Source organism: Marmota monax, unplaced genomic scaffold (assembly GCF_021218885.2).
Source record: "Marmota monax isolate L192 unplaced genomic scaffold, Marmota_monax_Labrador192_F-V1.1 WCK01_AAM20220418_F8-fsc00036, whole genome shotgun sequence".
Taxonomy (NCBI): Eukaryota; Metazoa; Chordata; class Mammalia; order Rodentia; family Sciuridae; genus Marmota; species Marmota monax.
In genome coordinates, this window is record NW_026694491.1 from 5701998 (window position 1) to 5722094 (window position 20097).

Below are 20097 nucleotides of genomic sequence, written 5' to 3' on the forward strand. Positions count from 1 at the left end.
TCCCCAACTTCTCAGAGGTCAAGGGGCCTGGGTCAGTTTTGTTTTTTGAGGCTTCTACTTGTTATGGGTTAAAATATTTGTGTCTCTTCCAAATTCTTCTAAATCCTAACATGATGGTATTAGGAGGTGGGCCTTTGGGGAGGTGATAAAGTCATGTGGGTGGACCCTCAGGAGTGGAAGTAGTGCCCTTATAAGAAGAAACACCAGAGATTGCTCTCTGCTCTATTATGTGAGGATACAGTGAGAAAGAGAGTCCTCTGTGAACCAGGAAGAGGGCTTTCACCAGACTCTGGACCCACTAGTATCCTGATTGTGGACTTCAAGGTACCAGAATTGTGAGAAATAAATGTTCGTTGTTTAAGCTATCCAGTGGATGGTATTCTGCTAGAGCAGCCTGAACTAAGACAACTAGTATATTAAGAAATGAAGAAATACCAAAACAGGTTCTCAAAAACTGGCATATAAAGCTGGGTGTCTACGACAGAGCAGTTTCACATGTAGGTCTATATTCAACAAACTAAGTAAATATTCTGATAGTAAACTATTTGTAACTGCCCCATATTGGAAATAACCTGAATACCCATTAACATTAGGATGAATAAATAAGTTGGAGTATTTTCTTGATTATAAAACAATGAAAAGGAGCTAACTACTGCTACATGTCACATGGGCAGATTTTACAACCATAATATTGAGCAAAATAAGTCTGACAGGAAAGAAAGCATACTGTACAGTTCCATTATATAAAGCTAAAAAGCAACTCAGTCAAACTATGATATTAGATACTGAAGAAGAAAGTGGGGCTAGTGATCAGGAAGGGACAGGAGAGGGTTTCTGTTTCTTGACCTGGGTGCTAACTACAGGATGTACTCATTTAGTGAGAATTCATTCAGCAGAACCAATGACTTGATCTTTTTGGTAGGTTGTAGTGGTTTTTTTTTTTTTTTAAGGATAAAAGTTATAAGAATTGCACATACTTTTTAACGAAAACTTGGCAAGTCTAACACAGGAGAGTGCTTATCATTGACTGCTAGGTATGTAGTTAATTGAATGTTCATCTAAGATCTCTACCTGAGTGACCACCACCCATATCCTGGCAGGAGCATTTCAAAGTCTTGAGAACGGCATCCATCACCTCTTCCCAGGCAACAACCACCCACCCTCATCCAGACGTCGTCATTTCTCCAACTTCCATCACATTGACGAGTTCTGCCTATTCTGTGCTTCATAGAAGGGGAATCATACAAAATGGACACTAGCATTGGGCTTCTGAGGGTAAACGTAAGGTCTGTGATGTTAAGCCACATTGTTGTGTCTGCCAGTAGTCCATCCTTTTTTTATTCCTGTGTTCATTGCACAAATATGCTACAAAAAATTGCCAAACAATAAAGCATACATGCTGTGATGTGGCTGAACTTCAAAACACTCGAAGTGAAAGAAGCCAAGTCTCAAAGGACCACATGTTGTATGATCTCATATACATGAAATGCTCAGAATAGGCAATTTACACCCACAGCAAGTAGACTACTCACTGCCTAAAGCAGGGAGGGGAGGAAATATCAGAACGGCAGCTATTATGAAGACAACAATAAGTGTTGGCAAGGATGTAAGGAAAAAGGCACACTCATTCACTGCTGGTGGTACTGCAAACTGGTAGCCAATATGGAAAGCAGTATGGAGATTTTTTGGGAAATTGGGAATGGAACCACCATTTGACCCAGCTATCCCTCTCCCCAGTCTATACCCAAACGACTTAAAAACAGCGTAATACAGGGACACAGACACATCAATGTTTATAGCAGCACAATTCACAATAGCTACACTGTGGAACCAACTGCCCTTCAGTAGATGAATGGATAAAAAAGAAATGTGGCATATATACACAATTGAATAAAAAGAGAATAAAATCATGGCATTTGCAGGAAAATGGATGGAGTTAGAGAAGATATTGCTAAGTAAAGTTAGCCAATTTCAAATAACCAAATGCAAATGTTTTCTTTGATATAAGGAGGCTGATTCATAGTGGGATAGGGAGAAGGAGCATCGGAGGAATAGACGAACTCTAGATAGGGCAGAGGGGTTGGAGGGGAAGGGAAGGGGTGTGGGGTTAGAAATGATGGTGGAATGTGATGATCATTATTATCCAAAGTACATGTATGAAGACATGAATTAGTGTGAATATACTTTGTATACAACCAGAGAAATGAAAAAATGTGCTCTATACTTTTTTTTTAAGTTATAGGTGGACACAGTATCTTTATTTTATCTTATGTAGTGCTGAGGATTGAACCCAGTGTCTCACGCATGCCAGGCAAGCGCTCTACCTCTGAGCCACAATCCCAGCCCCTGTGCTCTATATTGTAATAAGAATTGTAATGCATTCTGCTGTCATACATAAATAAAAAATTAGTTAGTTAATTAAAAAAAATGACTATACTTAAATGAGACCAGAAGAATTCGAACTATACCATATTTACTTTAATAGAACCATCTTTGATGTAAAAATTTTATATCTGGACTGGGGATGTGGCTCAAGCAGTAGCTTGCTTGCCTGGCATGTGTGCGGCCCAGGTTCGATCCTCAGCACCACATACAAAGAAAGATGTTGTGTCCAACGAAAACTGAAAAATAAATATTAAAAAATTCTCTCTCTCTCACTCTCACTCTCTCTTTAAAAAAAAATTTATATCTAACACAAGAATTTATTTCTGAAATAATCTAAAGGACTTTATTATAAAAACTATTTCATTTAAAACATGTTCCTGTCACATGGGCTCCAAGAATGGATTCTAAGAATGTTTATTCTCTCTTTAAAAAGAAAAATTATTGAATTACCTCTAAACTAAAGCCCTTTACTAATAAACAACACTACTGTTAAAAAGTTCTTATAGCTGTTGGGCATGATGGCACATGCCTATAATCTCAGCAGCTTGGGAGGCTGAGACAGGAGGATCACATGTTTGAGACCAGTCTCGGCAACTTAGCAAGGTCCTAGGTGAGAACTTGTTTCAAAACAAAAAATAAAAAGGGCTGGGATGTAGCACAGTGGTAAAGCACCCCAGGATTCAATCCCCAGTACAAAAAGAAAACAATTCTCACAGCTATATAATATGATATCATTACTTAAACTTCAAGGAAAAAGAGAAAAAATGGCTAACATCCCTTTATGTTATTAAATACTAGTTATTGGGTTGCCTTCCAGTGTCTTTTTCACATTAAATAGTTATGTTTTAAAAAAAAAAGAGCAAATGCTAATGAAAACAGGGCTTCCTCTCGGGCTGATGACAATGTTCTAAAAGTAGATGGTGTCACTTTGCACGACTCTGTAAATTTATCTAGAGCCACTGGATTCTACACTATGAACAGGTGGGCTTTAAGGTATATAAATTATAACTTAGTAGACCTGTTAAGAAATTGCCACAGATTTTAAATGTATACATTGGTAAATACTTTGACCTTACTATCATGCTCATGCTGTGCCTAGGTAAAGCCTGTTTTGGAGATGAAGTCAAACGTCCTCACCTGAAACCTTCTGGGACCATGAAGCCCAGGGCCAAGTGGCCCTCTAGTGCCCTGATGGGTACTGGGAAACAGCCAGGTATAGAAGTGACCTTCAGGGATGGAGAGACGAATGCTAAGATCCTAAGGGCAAACTTGGCTCCTTGTTTAAGTTGTTTTGAGGGAGGGGCTGGTCCCCAATAGTATAAGATGAAGTGGGTGAAGAGGAGGTGGGTCAGGGAATACAGCTCCCCACCTTGGTTCTGGGATCATGGCAGGGAAGCTTATGTCCTTTCTGAACATTATCAGCCAAGCGATGTGTCCTTCCACTGAAGCTCCAAGGCTGTTCTAAACTCTAATGCCTGGCCTTCCCCAGTTTGGGGGGAAAAGAAAAACAAGAAGCTGGTCATTTCTCTTCTAGCCTGCTGCACATTGGTTATCAAAAAGTACAAGCCTCCCTCACAAGCTCCTAAGGATTAAACCTAATCTCCTTCAGGTCACACCCACGGAGAGAGGAGCAGAGAAAGAGCCAGCTTTTTAGGGGGCCCAACACAGCTGTCCAGCCAGCTGTGTCCAGCCAGCCCCTGAGTGATGCTAGAGGTCTCCAACTGCTGGCGTTCGAGACATCTCGAGGGAGGAGGGCTGGCTGGGTGAGCAGGCTCTTCAAAGTGTCACCAGTGGGGAATCCGAAGTCTTGGTGAGCTCTCTGACTCTGCTATTATTACCAAACATCCTCTCCTTTCCCTTGAGCCATTCCTTGTCCCCTGGCTGATTTTTCAGTTCTCCTCCATATTTGATGCAATTCAGGTCAATGCCGTGTGCAGGCCCCCCTCAGACATCCTCACACACGGTGCTTATGGGGCTGTTTGAACATAGTTACAAAATTCCTCCCCACGAGGAGCTGGCTATGCTCTGTTTCTAAGCCAATAAATATCTTTTTATAAAAGGAATCCGGTGATTCATTCTGGGTAATTGTCAAAGAATGAATCCCGAACAGATCCTGTTGAGTGTTGAGCCAATACTCGGCTACTGTCAGACGCTTTGTTTTGCCAAAAGCGAGCCCCCTCGCTCTATAATCACAAACGCCAGGGACGGGCCTCCCATCAGCAGCGCTGCCAGAAGTTCAACTGTCCTTTCAAGAGCTGGCAACATCTTGCTGCTGGCACTGTGCTCAGGCATTAAGATAGTGTAGACACAGCTTGTACCAAGGAAATTTTACTCTGAAATTATCTTCCAAGAGCCAGTGTAAAAGCATTTTATTAGTGGATGAGTTGTGTGTGTGTGTGAGAGCGAATTTCGTTCACAGCTGCTCTGGGGCTGGAACGTTTCCACCCCATGTGACGCTTTAACTCTATTATAAGAACAGAAAAATCATTTACAGATGTTTGTGGGGGGCGAAAGGTTTCCGCTTCCTATTTTGCACAAGTCAGCTGTTGCCGAGTTAAGGACAGAAGTGCCTTTTTGAAAAGTGCTTCAGAATCGGAAGGGTTAAAATTGTGATGCTGTTTGTTCGGTCCTAGGAGCTCCACATGCTTCCTTAAGGGTGACTCATTTAATCGTCCCATCCTCCTGTGAGGCAGGGAGCATTCTCTAGGCTCCTACTTTTAGAGGATGAAAACCAAATTAAATCAGGGAAAGATTGTTGTCGCTTGATGGATCTGCAGCAGGATTGCTTCTCCCACCCAGAGCAGAATGGGTGCCCTCGGTAATTTCAAGTTAAATTCTTCCCAGTTTCACAGTCTTCCAGGATTCACAGTGACTACAAGGCTACCCTCTGATGATGCCAGCCTGAGGCAGGACACAGCAGACATGACTGTAGATACCCCTCGTCGGAATTAGAAGTCAGGACCACACAGGGAAGAAAAGGATCCTGTAAATAATTTAAAGTCACTCCTAAAATGTGCACGAGCATGAGATTTCTTTTTTTTTTCAATTGTTTGTGAAAGATGAGGTTTCAGAGAAGCAGAGTTAGAAGTTGAGGACCTACACTTTTTTTTTTTTTGAGAGAGAGAGAGAGAAAGAGACTTTTTTAATATTTATTTTTTAGTTTTCGGTGGACACAACATCTTTATTTTACTTTTATGTGGTGCTGAGGATCGAACCCAGCGCCCCGTGCATGCCAGGCGAGCGCGCTACTACTTGAGCCACATCCCCACCCAATGAGATTTCTTGATGTCAAGGGTTATCTGTAGGGCCTAAGTTGGAGATTATCCCATAAAAACAGATTTTCTAGAAATATAAGGTTGCACTTATATTTAACCTTATAAAACTGTCATTTCTATGGACCAAGACACTCAGCTATTGGCAATTTCATATGGTTCAGCCTAAGAGAAATAATGGAATTATAGCTGTGGGTTTTATGGAAAATGATGAATATGATCTGAATATTATGATAATTTTTCCTATTGGAAGAAAAAAAAATGCTAAAGACACAAAAATCAATATAAATTACCTTGTGGGAGCCCTTACTGGTCTCTTTCATTACTGAAGCCACCTTTCTGTCAAAATGGTATTATCTGAAAACAGAATTCCATTCCACGAGCATTGTCACAGCGGCCACCTGCCAACATTGTTCTCTCCCCGTCAATACTGTCCCCCTCACTGATGCTCCAAGGCTGGAGGCAGATGAAAAGGGAGTGTTTTTTTTCTTGGGGCCAGAGGGACCTTGCACAGTCCTTCAGCACATTTGAAAGGGGTTGTTGGAAGATTCTCCACAGACACATCCACTCACACAGAGAGAACAGAGCTCCAAGGGATTCTTGAAACTAAAGGAAAGACCCAGAGAGCTCCTGCTTCTCCATTGTTGACTTGAAATTAACCCTGGGCCCAGGAGCAAACTCCCTTCGGGGTCTGTGAGAGAGAACCCTCAGTTCTTCCTTCCTCAGGGAGCTGGGCCTCCAAGTGTGTGTGAAATTGGGAACTGAAGTGCTCTGGGTATGTTGGTGGGGTTGGTACTGCTGGCCTCCCTCGGATGAAGGTGACTGCCATCTTCAAGGACAGCTAGTCACAAGGGATGTTAAAGTGGGATCAGAAACAAGGAAGCATTTTATAACCCACAGCCATGAGATTCATCATAAGATCTTAAGAGAAGTTGCCCTTTGAGTTTAATGTCAGAGGATATAACTACCAGGGTATCTATGCCATTCATCAGGCCCAGCTCTCTATCCAGGCTGCTTAGAGGTTGGGAACAGGAGGCTTAGCTCTGGGTAAGTTTATTCCTCTGGCCCCGAGGAGAGCCACGGTTTCTACAGTGATTCATTTTTCATCTGCATTCAGCCTTGGGGCATCAGTGAGAGGAGCTGTGTGACCTTGGCCAAGTTTCTTCACTTCTCTGGGCTTCTGAGTGGGAATAATGGCAGTATTCATCTCACGGGGCACAAAAGAGGATGAGAGGAGTTGCTGTTGGTAAAAGCCTTTAGAACCATGCTCAGCATGGCAGTAGTGTGGCCTGTGCTCTCCATGTAAACAAGCACCTCAAGGCATTCATGCTGCGAAAGACCTGCAGAAGTGGCTCATCCTTTCATTTTAGGATCACAGATGACACCCGGCCGAAAGGACCTCTAACCTTCCCTAAGCGACACTTTGGGACATTCCTAGGAGCTTTAAATATCTTTTGAATGGCAGGAGTGGCCTTGGCAGTGACCCTTTCTGCATTGCCGACACTTGGGGTGAGCAACAGTCTTCAACCACACAAGATTCATCATCTTTTCTGCCTCCCCAAACCTTGCATTATCAGAAAAAGAGGTGCAATCTGTAGAGGAAACTTCCTGCCCCCCAAAATACCTTCCCTGCACCCTTGATACCACCCCCCGGCAGAGTGTGGGTGCAATGACACAGCACAGCAAGAGTCACACAGGGCTCAGGGGAGAGGAAAGAAGCCTGGACTGCAGAGAAATTGGTCACCTGGGCCAGCAGCCCGTGCCACTGATCCCACCTGCTCCAGAACAGCGTGGTCCCCTTCACAGTCAAGCCCACAGAGCTGAAGCCGGTTACAGAGGCACTTAAGGAAAAGCTTAATTATAGGGAGAAAGCCGCCTCCGCCTTAATGTGTTTGGAAAGACACCAGCTCACTTAACCCCTTGTCTGTCCGAGACTGAAGGAGACTGGAGCAGAAATTCACTCTCCCCTGTGTTCATCTGATGGAAAACAGGGGAGGGCGGGGGACAAACAGCTCCAACTAAAAGAACAGGGTGGTTGTGAACACTGATGAAGCCAGTGTGTGTCCACGGTGCTGGGCACTGGCAGCCACTGCTGTCATCATGCAATGCCAGAATTGGCTTGTGTGCCATCCTGTAGGTATCTGGGGGGTTGCATCTGGTCCACGGAGATGCTATATTTTTGCAGATCCCTCAGATCCCTCTAGAAACCTGTTCTTCAAATATACAAAGAGCCAGTCATCCTGGGGAGACCTGCTCCACTCTATTCTCCCCAAGGGCAGAACAAGGCAAGAAGAACAGGGCTCCAGCTCCAACAGCAGGGACTTTGTTTAGATAGGAGGAGGAACTGGCCGTCAGTAAAGATTAACTTTAAAACCGAACTAATTTGGACTAATTGGAGGGAGGTGAGTCTGAATCACTTAAAACTCTGAATTAGACCCTATTTTTAAATGAAATATAGTTTTTTGCTTTCAAGCACTTACAGTGACTCAAACTAGGGCGCTTTAGTAAATGAATAAGAGTGATAATTAGCATCTTGTCTCTTTGGAGGGAAAAGCGAGTGCTGGAGGAGAAATTTTTTCTTTCATGAAAGGGCAGAAGCAAACTTCAGCCCAGCCCTGTCGAATTATTCCCAATTTTGAATCTGCAGAGGCACTACAACATCAAGCACAGGTCGAGGCAGCTGAGGGTGGCAGAGGCTTTGCTTAGACCAGTCTTTAGAACACAGGGCTTTGGAAATGGCCCAGGCTCAGAGAGCACAGCTGATGACCTCCCCAGTTTCCTTCAAGCTCTCTGCATCTATTTGCCTTATGGCTCAGCTTTTTAAACATAAGGAGAAGCCTTTAAGCCCTCATGTCCTAGTCTCTTGTCATTTATTACCACCATGCAGTGACGCTGGGCTATGAGGCCAATAAATCATTGGGACGGGAAGTGACTACTGGCCGGATTAATTTCATTATCATCCTTAAGCAGATAGGTGTCTAGCACAGCCGATGTCTCTGTGAAGAGGGATGTTCCATCTCCCCTGACAGGCCCTCCCCGTGCCTCATGGACAGCTGTGGTACCTCTGTTTTCCCCGCTGGAGTGACCTATCCTGCCTTTCCCTACTAAAGACACCGAGTGGCCACCTCTCTAAGAGGCCCACTCTGTGTTGCACAGGTGCAGGGAGTGGGGAGGCTTAGCTGAGCAAGGCAGGCATTCTAGCCAGGAGTATCAAAGGGGGGTACTGGTGGCTCCACCCCTTCCTGATGTCTAGAAAAGCTTGCCACCCAGACACAGGGAGAGGAGGAGATGGCCTGCAGGTCTGGAACTCAGAGCTTCACAGCGGTGCCATAATAAGCCCCTCCCTGGCCACTTTCACCCAGCAGGGCAGTGCCTCCCACTTGACCCTCCCTCTGCCCACTGATGCCTGTATTCCTGAGTCCAGCCAGGCATACTATTAGATAGCTGCATGGGAGCTGGGCAAGGTGGCCCATGTCTTTAATCCCAGTAACTTGGGAGGCTGAGGCAGGAGGATTGCAAGTTTGAGGTCATCCTGGGCAATTTAGTAAGATCCCATTTCAAAATAAAAACATAAATAGCTCTGGGCACACAGCTCAGTGATAGAGTGCTTGCCTACAGTGTTTGAAGTCCCACATTCAATGCCTAGTTCTAAAAAGATAGATAAATATATAAAGCTTTCTGGGGAGTCTTACAAAACCCCAAAGCTAACGACTGCTCTTGGAAAGATGACTCCAAGGCCAGGAAGCCCAGGCTGCAGAGGACTGAGCTTGGGAGCAGGCTGTGACTCCGCAGCTTCCTCTGTGAGGTCTTCTCCAGCAAAGCCAGGGGGGCAGTACTGGCTCAGGTGTCACCATGGCAACCATTTCTAAACTGAGTCTGAGACCTGCTCAGCCATAGAGCCCAAGGATGGGTGTTCTCTCTTCCTGGCTGCTGTCCAGAAACCTTGGCTCTAGAATAGTCTCAGCTTCTGGCTGGCTGAGGGCAGAGCAAAGGCCTGCCTAGCGTGGGCCCATCTCCCTGGGATTTCTGAGCTGTGAAACACAGCTCTAAGCTATCTGTGGAAAAGCACCTGCTACTCCTGAGTGTCAGCCTCGACCCCTCCCTGACTTCATCTCCCTCCCAGGTGGCTTGTAGCATCCACCTCCTGAGCCCCTCAGAATCCATTCCCCAGGGCGTCTCCACGGCACTGCATTACTGTGGACAGCCCCATCCCTTATCTGAAATTCTGCCACAGCTTCCAGGGGGGCTCCCTATTTCCAGCTTTGCAGCTCTTCTGTGCATACCCCATGCCCACCACAATCACTTTCTGAAACACAAGTCTCCCCTGCTAAAGGCCCTCTCCTGCGATCTGCTGTCCTTGGGTAAAATGCAAACTCCTAAGAGGCTGAACAGGCCTGAAGGATCTGCATTTCCCCTTCTCAGCACCCCCTCCGACTTCTCTGGCCTTTCTCTGGAGAAGCAGTTAATGGCTAAATAACAGGCCTGAGCCTCAGTGTACCCATCTATAAGCAATGGAACCGACCCCATAGGACTGCCGTAAGATGGAATGAGCCGAAATAAAGGTTAATGCTGAAGTCAGCACCTGGTCCAGAATAAGCATTCCCTAAGCCCCGATATTATCAGCTCTTACTGCCACCCAGAACCCTCCTACCATTTCGACCAGTCCAAAGTTGTCTCTTGAATACGCACGCGGTCTCTTGTCTGCTGGATGTGCTGGCACCCTATCTCAGTGTGGACCTGGTCTTCGCACCTCTCCTGTGCATTCCCAGCTCTTAGCACATAACAGACACTCAACAAAGACGTGGCTAATGCTGCTGAACAAATCCCAGTATCCAGTGTGTTCAGGAACTTTCCCTGCCTCCTTGCCATGCACAGGCTTCTCTGGCATGGGAGAGTCACGTACTCCCTCAGCCTTCACCGAGCAGAACGGTCAAGGGCTAAAGGAAGTACCACTGCATATTGCAAACACACAGAAAGTTGATAACTTCTTTAGAATAAGGGCCAGACACAAAAGGATTCAAGGTCTGCTGTGAACACCATGGAGTGAGGTGAGGTCTGGGGCTTTCACAGGCTCTGTTGGCATCAATACACTTGGCATGTGGCCGTCACGTGTGTGTGACAGCTATCCTCTGGCTTTCCTAGGAGCACACTTTGCAAGGCCAGACCATCTCATCAGGCCAGAACTTCCCATCTAAACTGCAGGACGGTGTGATCAGGCAGACCTCCAAGTGTACCACGAGGGACAGCAGCAATTCCTGGGCTCCTCTGAATGAGCAACCAAGGAAAACTTCTGTCCCAGAAACCAGCAATCTGCCAACTATTCCAGAAAGTAAGTGGGAGTCCTGGTTTTTGTTTTTTTTTAAAGATTGATGTGATTTTTTTTAATACCTTTATTTTATTTACTTATTTTTATGTGGTGCTGAGGATCGAACCCAGCGTCTCGCACATGCTAGGCGAGTGCTCTACTGCTGAGCCACAGCCTCAGCCCCTTCTTTTTTTTTTGAAGAATTTACCTGGTACTGGAGGTCATCCAATTCAGCTGAGTTAAGAAGAAGTAAATGTCGAGGTCAAGTCTCATTCTTACCTCATAGTGGCCGATGGTATTCAGCTTGGTTATTCCATCTTCAAGAATCACAGAGGAACTGTCAATATCCAGAAGTTCTTTTTGTCGTGTGCCTACTTGAAGCTCTGAAAAAGGAAAGGGGGAGTCATTTTGTTCCATTTTAAAATCATGATGAAAAATTTAAATGTGGTGCTGGGGTTGTGGCTCAGTGGTAGAGCACTTGCCCTGCGTGCATGAGGCACTGGGTTGGATCCACAGCACCACATAAAAATAAACATATAAAATACAGGTATTATGTCCATCTACAACTAAAAAGAACTAATAAAAAAAATTTAAATGCTCTCTTGCTATTTTCACACGTATATTTCAAAAATAAAATTTGAATGAAGTGGTAAAGCTTTGAAGATGTGGAGACACATCAGCCAGACTGGCAGCCTGAGCTTTGTTTTGTTTCTGGTTTGTGTTCAGGGCTCTGACATTTCAGTCTGCTTCTCCCTGAAGCTTTCACGCTGAGGCTAAGCCTGGAAGTAAAGCCACTGAAGACACAACCAGGGTCTAAGTGCTTCAGAAAATTTCCAATATTCACACACATATGAACACATTTTCACCAACAAAGGTGCAATATGAACTCTCTGCAGGTTCTTGCAGGGGAGGTGCTGTGCAGCCACCAGCAAAACAGGGTGCAAACTCCCCGAAGGGTGACCAGCTTGTGCCCGGAGGTCAGAATGTGGCCACTAATGTGTTGTTGTTGTTTTTTTTAAATTTCCTGAACCTGCAGTGTTTTATGAATTATTATGTTAACATCAATTTAATTTCCACATTTAAATATTAGGAGATTAAACAAAAAAATGTGGACTCCTGATTTCTCCTTTTAAAAATCAGGGACTGTTAGGCATGGTGGCACATGCCTATAATCCCAGGGCAGAAAGATCTCAAGTTCAAGGACAGCAACCTAATGAGAGACTCTCAGCAACTTAGTGAGACTCTGTTTCAAAATTAAAAAAAAAAAAAAAGAAGAAGAAGAAGAACTGGGGAGACAATTCAGTGGTAAGCAACTCTGGGTTAAATCCCCAGTCCCCCCCACCAAAAACAAAAACAAACAACAACAACAACAAAAAAAAAACTGGTGCTCAGGAGGAGCCAACAGCTCCTATTGTCCAGGGGCTGCTGGAACTGAAGGGACACTGAAGGGATAGAGAAAAGGGATTGAGGGAGAGAGCTACATGACATCTGGAGGTGCAACTGAGTGATACAACTTGCCTGGCTCATGTGAGGCCCTGGGTTTAATCTCCAGCACTGAAGAAAAAATTAATTTTTTTAAAAAATCAGGTAATAATCAGGTAACACTGACCCTGCAGCCTCCATGGCAACCCTTGGCTGAAGCCAAGTGGCTCTCTCTTAGAAGGCAAGTCCTTTCCCAAGTCAGACCCCACTATTTCCTACTGCGCTGGGTGTGACATTCCTATTTACATACTTCCTGCCCCTTTGGGCATGTCTCTCTGAGCCTCTACTGAAAGAGGTCTGACCATCCCAGAAAGGATTGGGTTTCAGTACAACTTATGGCTGATTTCTAAGGCTTTGCCTCAGTTTGCTGAGACTATCCTTGGAGGTAGTTTGGAAGAACAGCAGGGATACAGAAGTGCGACATGGCCTCTAGGCTGTGTCCCCACTTATCAGCATACAATGTAATGCCACCAGCTTGTTTTTGCCCCTGCCTTCCTACTTTAGGAGGTAAGGGGATGCCTGGTTGAAAAAAAACCCAGGAAAAGTGGGAAGACGCCACCGTCACTACCACGGGGCTCATTAGTGGCAGTCCTGAGGCTGTTTTCCCTGTGGTTGTTGGGCTGGGTGTGCCCATGTCCTAAGTGGTCAGAGCCACACATTTGCAAGACACATATTCAAGGTGAGGGAGCTGATGGTCTGATTAGGCCATGGTTTCCTGGCTGAGGCTCCCCTTTTACCCAGTCTGTAAGCAAGTAAGTTGAAACTATCTTTGAGCTGCCCAGCAGTCTATCCAATGGAAGGAAAAAGAAAAGCAGTAGAGAAAGGTGGCCCAACACCCTGTTTTCTTTGAAGCAGGTTGAGCAGTCACTGCACATTTGCAGGGTCTCCCAGAGACTTCCCAGACCCCGCCTCAAGGCTCTTCTCTAGCAGGTTTGATTGGAGGGGGAAGATTTTAATTGCCTGCTTAGTTGAGGCCTACAACTGCACGTGGAGGGGAGATGAACCTTGTTACGCTGTCTGTCACTGCCACGATTTTGCTGCTTTCCTGTCCCATTATCTGCTCTACAACCCCCCAGCGATCTCCCAGGAGGCCTGCACAAAGCTCAACTCTTAAAATGTTGATGAACATTTGAGGGGAGTGGAGCCCTGTTAGCCTGCTCACGCATATGCTCTCCTTTGCAGTATACCAGAGAGCCCGCAAATGAATTCATAGCAGATGCTGCTGTGGGTTGGGGGAGGATGGAGAAGATACTTAATGCAGCCTGCGATTAGCACAGAGAGGAAGATGACCTTTCCGGCATGCTGGAGTTAACACTCAGCGGCTGAGACACCCGCTAATGACATGCTCGGTATCACAACAAACAAATCAAATGCCAATGTGAAATGCAACACACACGGAGGGCACGGGGTTTACACCTCTTTGTACTTCCTGATGCAAGGTGGTTCCATTTGGTCTCAGGGTCAGCAATCTCATGAATCTGATTTACAAACACAATATTTAAAAAAACAGCATCCCAGAAGGATTCTGCTGGCTAGGCAGAGTCACAATGCTGGTGAGAGAGTGAAGTAGTCCCCTGGCCCCCCAGACATGCCCTCTGGGGACAAACTGGCCACGTAAGCTTTGCCAAACAGAAGCTACAGGGCAGGAAGAGAGCAAAGAAAGGCAAGGCGGGCACTCATCAGGGGATCAGGATGGAGTTCCCACAGTGCCTTACCAAGACCAATCTCGTTGAGCTGGAGTCCATAAGGAGAGCCGTTTTTGCTCAAGAACGCTTGGAAAATCTTTTCTTTGGCTTGGCCTATGGTATCGCAGTCAAGGACGTTGACTGAAATATTCCGACAGACATCTGCACTCTCATTTTCTGGGATTTTTTCAAAGACGACATTTAATGCCTGCAAGAATACAAACAGGTTTCCAAGTCTATTAGATAATTGCGATCTGAAAGGCATTCATAAAAGACACAAGCTTCAGCGAGCCCTACTAATACCTCTGACAGCACATTAGCAAACACCGTAGCGCATTATACTACTTTAATCTTTTCTCCATAATCCATTCTTTTCAGGGATAATGGAAAGGAAAACAGAAAGTTAAAACTCTCATTATAGAGCAAGCATTGAATAAATAGATCTGGGAGGAAAAAATACATACACATAAATATTCCAAAAATGGCGATTTCTAATTTCATCCTCAAAAAAAAAAAATTGGAAAGTTTCCACAGTAAATGAGGGCAGACTGGTGATTATCTCTTTTATTAACAAGAACCACAGAGTCCCACAAGTAAAGTTCCGGGTGACAGGAAAGGTTACGAGGTCCCTGTATTGATCACACCAAAGAGGTCAATTCTTAATATGCATCATTAATTATGGTAGCATTCATCTCCCCTCCACTTCAACACCTTCAGTCAGACGTGTCTGAGCCCTCATTAAAATACTGAGATTCCCCACCCTGTACTATTATTCCTGCATTAATTACATTTCAGTGCCATTACTTTGTCATTTAATTCTCCCAGTGCAGCAAAACCTCAAAATCAGACTAATGGGGGAAGGAAGGCTTGTGTGTGGGAACAGAATGGAGGGCTGTCTCACAAGGCATCTGAAAGCAAGTTCAGGTTGACTTTGGTGAACAGGATCCAGGGGAGGGCCGGGAGCTGCGTCAGTAGCGTGACACAGTTTAGGTTCCCGGGCACCTCGGTGATCATGGAGACAGAGGGTACAAAATGCACAATTATTTCATGGATTTGGGCCTGGGTTAATGAAGGACTATAAAATGATCCAATAATGGGAATGGGAAGAAATTACCGGGCATGAGGATCTTTGGGATCACCTCAACTTTGAATAATAGTACCTGCCCCTTGAGTGCTGTTAGGAGATTAAGTGAGATGATGCACTCTGGAGTTGCTGGGAAGGAAGACACCGGCAGCAGTGACTTATCAAGTCGATGCCATGGTCTGCTGTCCTTGTCACAGTGTGCCCTCATCGGGAAACAGAGGCTCCCTCCACACTGACCAGCAGGACTCGAACTACATGCTCAGCGTCTCTGTCACGGTGAGGAGGAAGGTGCCAGCCATTTATCCCTGACTTCAGTTCTCGCCCACCCCTCGCCAGCTGGGTAACCCTCTGTAGTTCGGCTTCTCAGCTGAAAAGTGGGAATAACTGTGACCGACTCCTGAGGGTTCTGTGACAGTGAACCCACCAAGCCCCATAGCATTTAAAACCATAACTGGTGACGGATGACTGGCACTGGGAGATGCGACGTGCAGACCACCCATGTGGACAGGAGGCCTGTCACTTGGCTCCTCTGCCCCTCAGGATGGGGGCAGGGCACAATAGCTCTGAGGCCACCAATTCCATCACGGAGGCCTCTTCCCTCGTGACAGATTCACCTCCAGAAGGTGCCACCTCTACGTCCAATCTCCTTGTGGGATAGGATTTCAACACAGGAACAACTGAAGAGCAGACGTGCCCCTGAGAACCACCAGCATGGCAGAGGCCTCACGTCCCCATCAGTGGTCCTTAAGTCACATCTCCCAGGTGCTAAGCCAATTCTCAGGGGCTTACAAGGATGAAGAGGGAGAAGGCAAATCCTCCAGATATCAGGCTCTCACCAGTCACGGGATTTGACACTGCTTGACCTTGGACTTCTCAGCCTCCAGAAAGGCGAAAAGCACATTTCTGATGTTTATGAGCCACCCTGTTTGTGACTTAAAAACCTGTCCCGACCATCCTGTTTATAATTACCCAAGAGGAAACCTGGGTCCAGTTCTGGCCCAGGGACGAAGGCTCAGTGTGAGTGGGCCCTGAACTCAGTCTGGGCTATGCAGGTCTCCACACTTGGGCAGAGGGGCTCTGGCCGGCTCTCAGAGAACATAGTTTCTGGGTCAGTCATAGACCAGCAAAGGGTTCACTACTTCTCAGTTCACAAACAAACAAAACTCTAGACGAGGAGAAGCTGGGCAAGGGGAACACTACTGGGCAGACTGTCCAGAAGGATCTAACGAGGTGAAGCCTCACACCCACATCCTGTCCCTCATCTTCCTTTTTTTTTTTTTAACAATATTTATTGTGGCCAAAACCTCTGCCAAATACATTTCAAGACATACACTTTCATTTTCCTTTCTTTCTTTCTTCTTTTGGTGCTGGGAGCAAACCCAGAGCCTTGAGCATGCTAAGCTTGCCTTCCATCTCTGAGCTACACCCCAGGGCAGACCTCTTTGAATCCTCCCAGCGTCCTAGCAAGGACCCCTCATTTGAGAGTGAGAAAAGCGAGGCCCAGAAGGACTAAGTAACTTGCTCCAGGAAACCCAGTAAGTGACAGAGCCAGGAAGCAAGCCTGATGTGCCTAACTATAGAGTTGGTGCCACCATCCTACCCTGGGCTAAGGTGTTGACTCTTCTTGCACCCTGGCCCTTGCTCCTCCGGGGCCCAGCAACTGCCTGGGAACCCTCCCGTCTGAGACCTGGCTGTGGGCAGCGTGCTGGGCTGGAGTCCCACACACATGGCTGCAGAATGCACATAAGCACCAGGCCTGAGGCTACGTCCACACCCGACCTGGCATCTCCATCGCAGGTATCCCAGGGTGGCAGTGAGCGCTCCTCCACAGGGGCTTCCAAGATAGAGATGAATGGAAGCACCTTTTAATCAGAGCCCTACGATCCCGGCTCAGGTAATAGTTTTATAGGTATTTGCGAAATAACAATCTGTTACTACCTAACGGGCTCTATTGTCTTTAACAAAAACACCTCTTTATAGGCAATAAATGTTCTTAAAAAATAACCATGAGGGGAAAAAAATTCCTAACTGAATGTAAAATAATGTAAATCTCCCACTGCCTCCACAGCTAGATGGGTGGAAAAGAGGTAAAATGGCATTTTAGAGAGTCCACAGGGAATTCTGAGAGCAAAGCCAGACACAAATTGATTTGTATTCATTTTTATGCTGCTGACACTTAGTGCTCAAACAGCAGTTTCCTAAAATGTGCATTTGGGGGCTCTCAGGTCGCTGAGCCTCTTGACGCCTCCACCTGCAGCTGGGAAAACCCACCCTGGGCCTTCCTTCGCTGGCAGGAGGGGGTGGCCTTCAGCCTCTGGGCCCCTAGGGAGCACTTCCCAGTGGGAGCGCCTCCTCCAGCTCCTCCCCCATCAAACCCACTGGCCTGGAACCTTCTCCCAGTCCCTGGTGTCAGGTTTGCAGGCCCTTGAGACCTTAACGCACACTTGGCGTTTGCTCTGGGACCATTCACGATAGGTTTGGGAGGCAGCTAGGAGACAATACTCAGCCACCAGGTGCCTCCAGCAGCTGAGTAAGTCGGGCAGGGCGGGAGGGCTGGCGGAGCACCTACCTCCATAGCCCACAGCCCGTTCTCTGCTCCCTCCCAGCCCCTGGAGTGTAGGCAAGCCACTAACTTCTCTAGTCTTAAAATACTCATCATTCTTATCTGGAAGGAGTGATAGGATCAATAAATAATGACAGTGGTGAATGTGATCATTACACACCTGTGATCCCAGCAACTCGGGAGGCTGAGGCTGGAGGATCACAAGTTCAAAGCCAGCCTCAGCAACTTAGTGAGGCCCTAAGCAATTGAGCAAGAACCTATCTCAAAATAAAATATAAAAAGAGGGCTGCGGAGCTGGGGTTGTGGCTCAGTGGCAGAGTGCTCACCTCACACGTGCGAGACCCTGGGTTTGATCCTCAGCACCACATAAAAATAAATAAATAAATAAAAGGTGCTGTGTCCAACTACAATTAAAAAATAAATATTAAAAAAAAAGAGAGGGCTGGGGAGCTGGGATTGTGGCTCACTGGTAGAGCATTTGCCTAGCATGTGTGAGGCACTGGGTTTAATCCTCAGCACCCCATAAAAAAATTAATTAAACAAAGATATTGTGTCCATCTACAACTAGAATTTTAAAAAAAATTTTAAAAATTTTTTTAAATAAAAAGGGCTGGGGTTGTGGCTCAATGGTTAAGCACTCCCAGGGTTCAGTCCATAGTACCAAAAATAATAATAATAATAATACTGATAGTGGTGACTGCAAACGAAGGAGTGCTTGGTGTGTGCTGAGCACTGTTTAAGACAGGGAGTGTGCTACCTTAGTATGTATTAATTAACCTCAGGACAATCTTGAGGTGGACTCAGCTATTATTCTCATTTTGCAGGCGACAGACCCATGCATAGTGAGGTTAAATAAATTGCACAAGGTCCCCCAGCAAGAGAACCAGGCACTGGAGCTCCGTGTTCTTAAATAAACACCTGGTGATTCTGCCTTTCAAAATACGAGAAGGTTTTATGAAAGTAAGTGTGGTGCAAATCAATAGGGTGGTGACTCATTTTTAATACCCATCAAGGGCTTAAGTGCTCTAAAATGTACACTGGCCTTTTCCCCAGGAAGGTGCCACTCTGTTGAGAGAAGCTGCTCTGGGTCTCCCTACTTCCTCTGCATGAAAGTATCAGCAAAGCTGAGGTGACACAAAGGTTGACTGTCAACCAACAGGCATCGCTCCTCCTCTGCTAATAAAAGCCAGGTATCCACAGCTGGGGCCCCAGCTAGACCAGGAAGCCATAGTGTCAACTCCCCTTTCTCCTCCACCAGCAGCTGGTCATGTGTCCAAGCTCCTCAGCCAACAACAGGTAAAAGGAAAAGTTTTCTACTCAAACAAAAGGGATGAGTAGTGCTCAGGGCTATGGCAGCCATCTTGTGAGCAGGAGGGCAGGCTCAAGAGGAAGGGCAGTGGCCCAGAGCGTTGATGTGATGCATGAGGCAGCATGTGGACTGGCCTTGAGCAGCAGACTGTCTGAGCGCAGCCCCGCATCCTTACTATTTCAGGCGTCATTTGACCTATTTTCTCTCACAGCTGAGTGTACCCAAACCAACAGCACTCACTTTGTCCATGCTGAGGTTGACAAATTCATTCACACACACCTACTTATTTTGCACCTATTGTGTGCAGGGCATGACAGCAGGAAGCTGAGTCTGGCACTCTTCCTGCCTGGTGAGTCCTAACAGATGAGAACTGTGAGGTGGACACAACCAATCCTGCCAGGGAGACCGGGGTAGGGATGGACGGAGTGTTTCAGGGGTTCTGATGAGACAGGGCAAAGGACAGGTAGCTGATTATCAAAGGAAAGGAAATGGGTAGATAGCACGTCCCCATCAACCAGTTGATAACACCTGGGGTGGGGGAGAATTACACTTTCCAACCCAAGCAATCACCCCTTGGGGCTACAAAGGAAACCCAAAATCTATAAAGGGGCAGGACACACCCACTCCCACGGGTACCAGCTAAAAGGGCCCATCCTCTCTGGAGAAATCTCTCTCTCTCTCTCTCTCTCTCCCCCCTTCTGTCTCTTAAATCAAATTCACTTTCTACCCTTGCCTTGGTTCTGCTGGGTGTTTAATCTTCAACACTGGGGAACAAGGACCCCATCCTGTTTTTCCAAGATTGGTATCATGGAGAGCTATCACCTCCAGCTTGGAGCAGATATTCCAAGGGACAGAACTTGGGAAGGCTGCATGGAAGAGTGATTGGGATTGGGTCTTCAGAACCTCTCCAGAAGGAGGTGTCTGGACATGGAGACACCTGGCTATCAGATTCAATCTCTAACTTGGGCTACCAGGTCAGGAAGCCTAGAGAAAGAATCCCACTCCTTTGGGG

At 46.2% G+C, this 20097-nt stretch overlaps 1 protein-coding gene across 1 annotated transcript in view; it reads right to left on the reverse strand.

Annotated features, from left to right (window-relative positions):
- The window catches only part of Plxnc1 (plexin C1), a 144878-nt gene that overhangs the window by 12593 nt on the left and 112188 nt on the right, over nucleotides 1-20097 (reverse strand). The window contains exons 22-23 of the mRNA XM_046419305.1: nucleotides 14160-14337; nucleotides 11242-11345 (exon numbers count right to left, since the gene is read on the reverse strand). Coding sequence (XP_046275261.1) covers nucleotides 11242-11345; nucleotides 14160-14337 — 282 coding nt within the window. The remainder of the gene's footprint in view (nucleotides 1-11241; nucleotides 11346-14159; nucleotides 14338-20097) is intronic.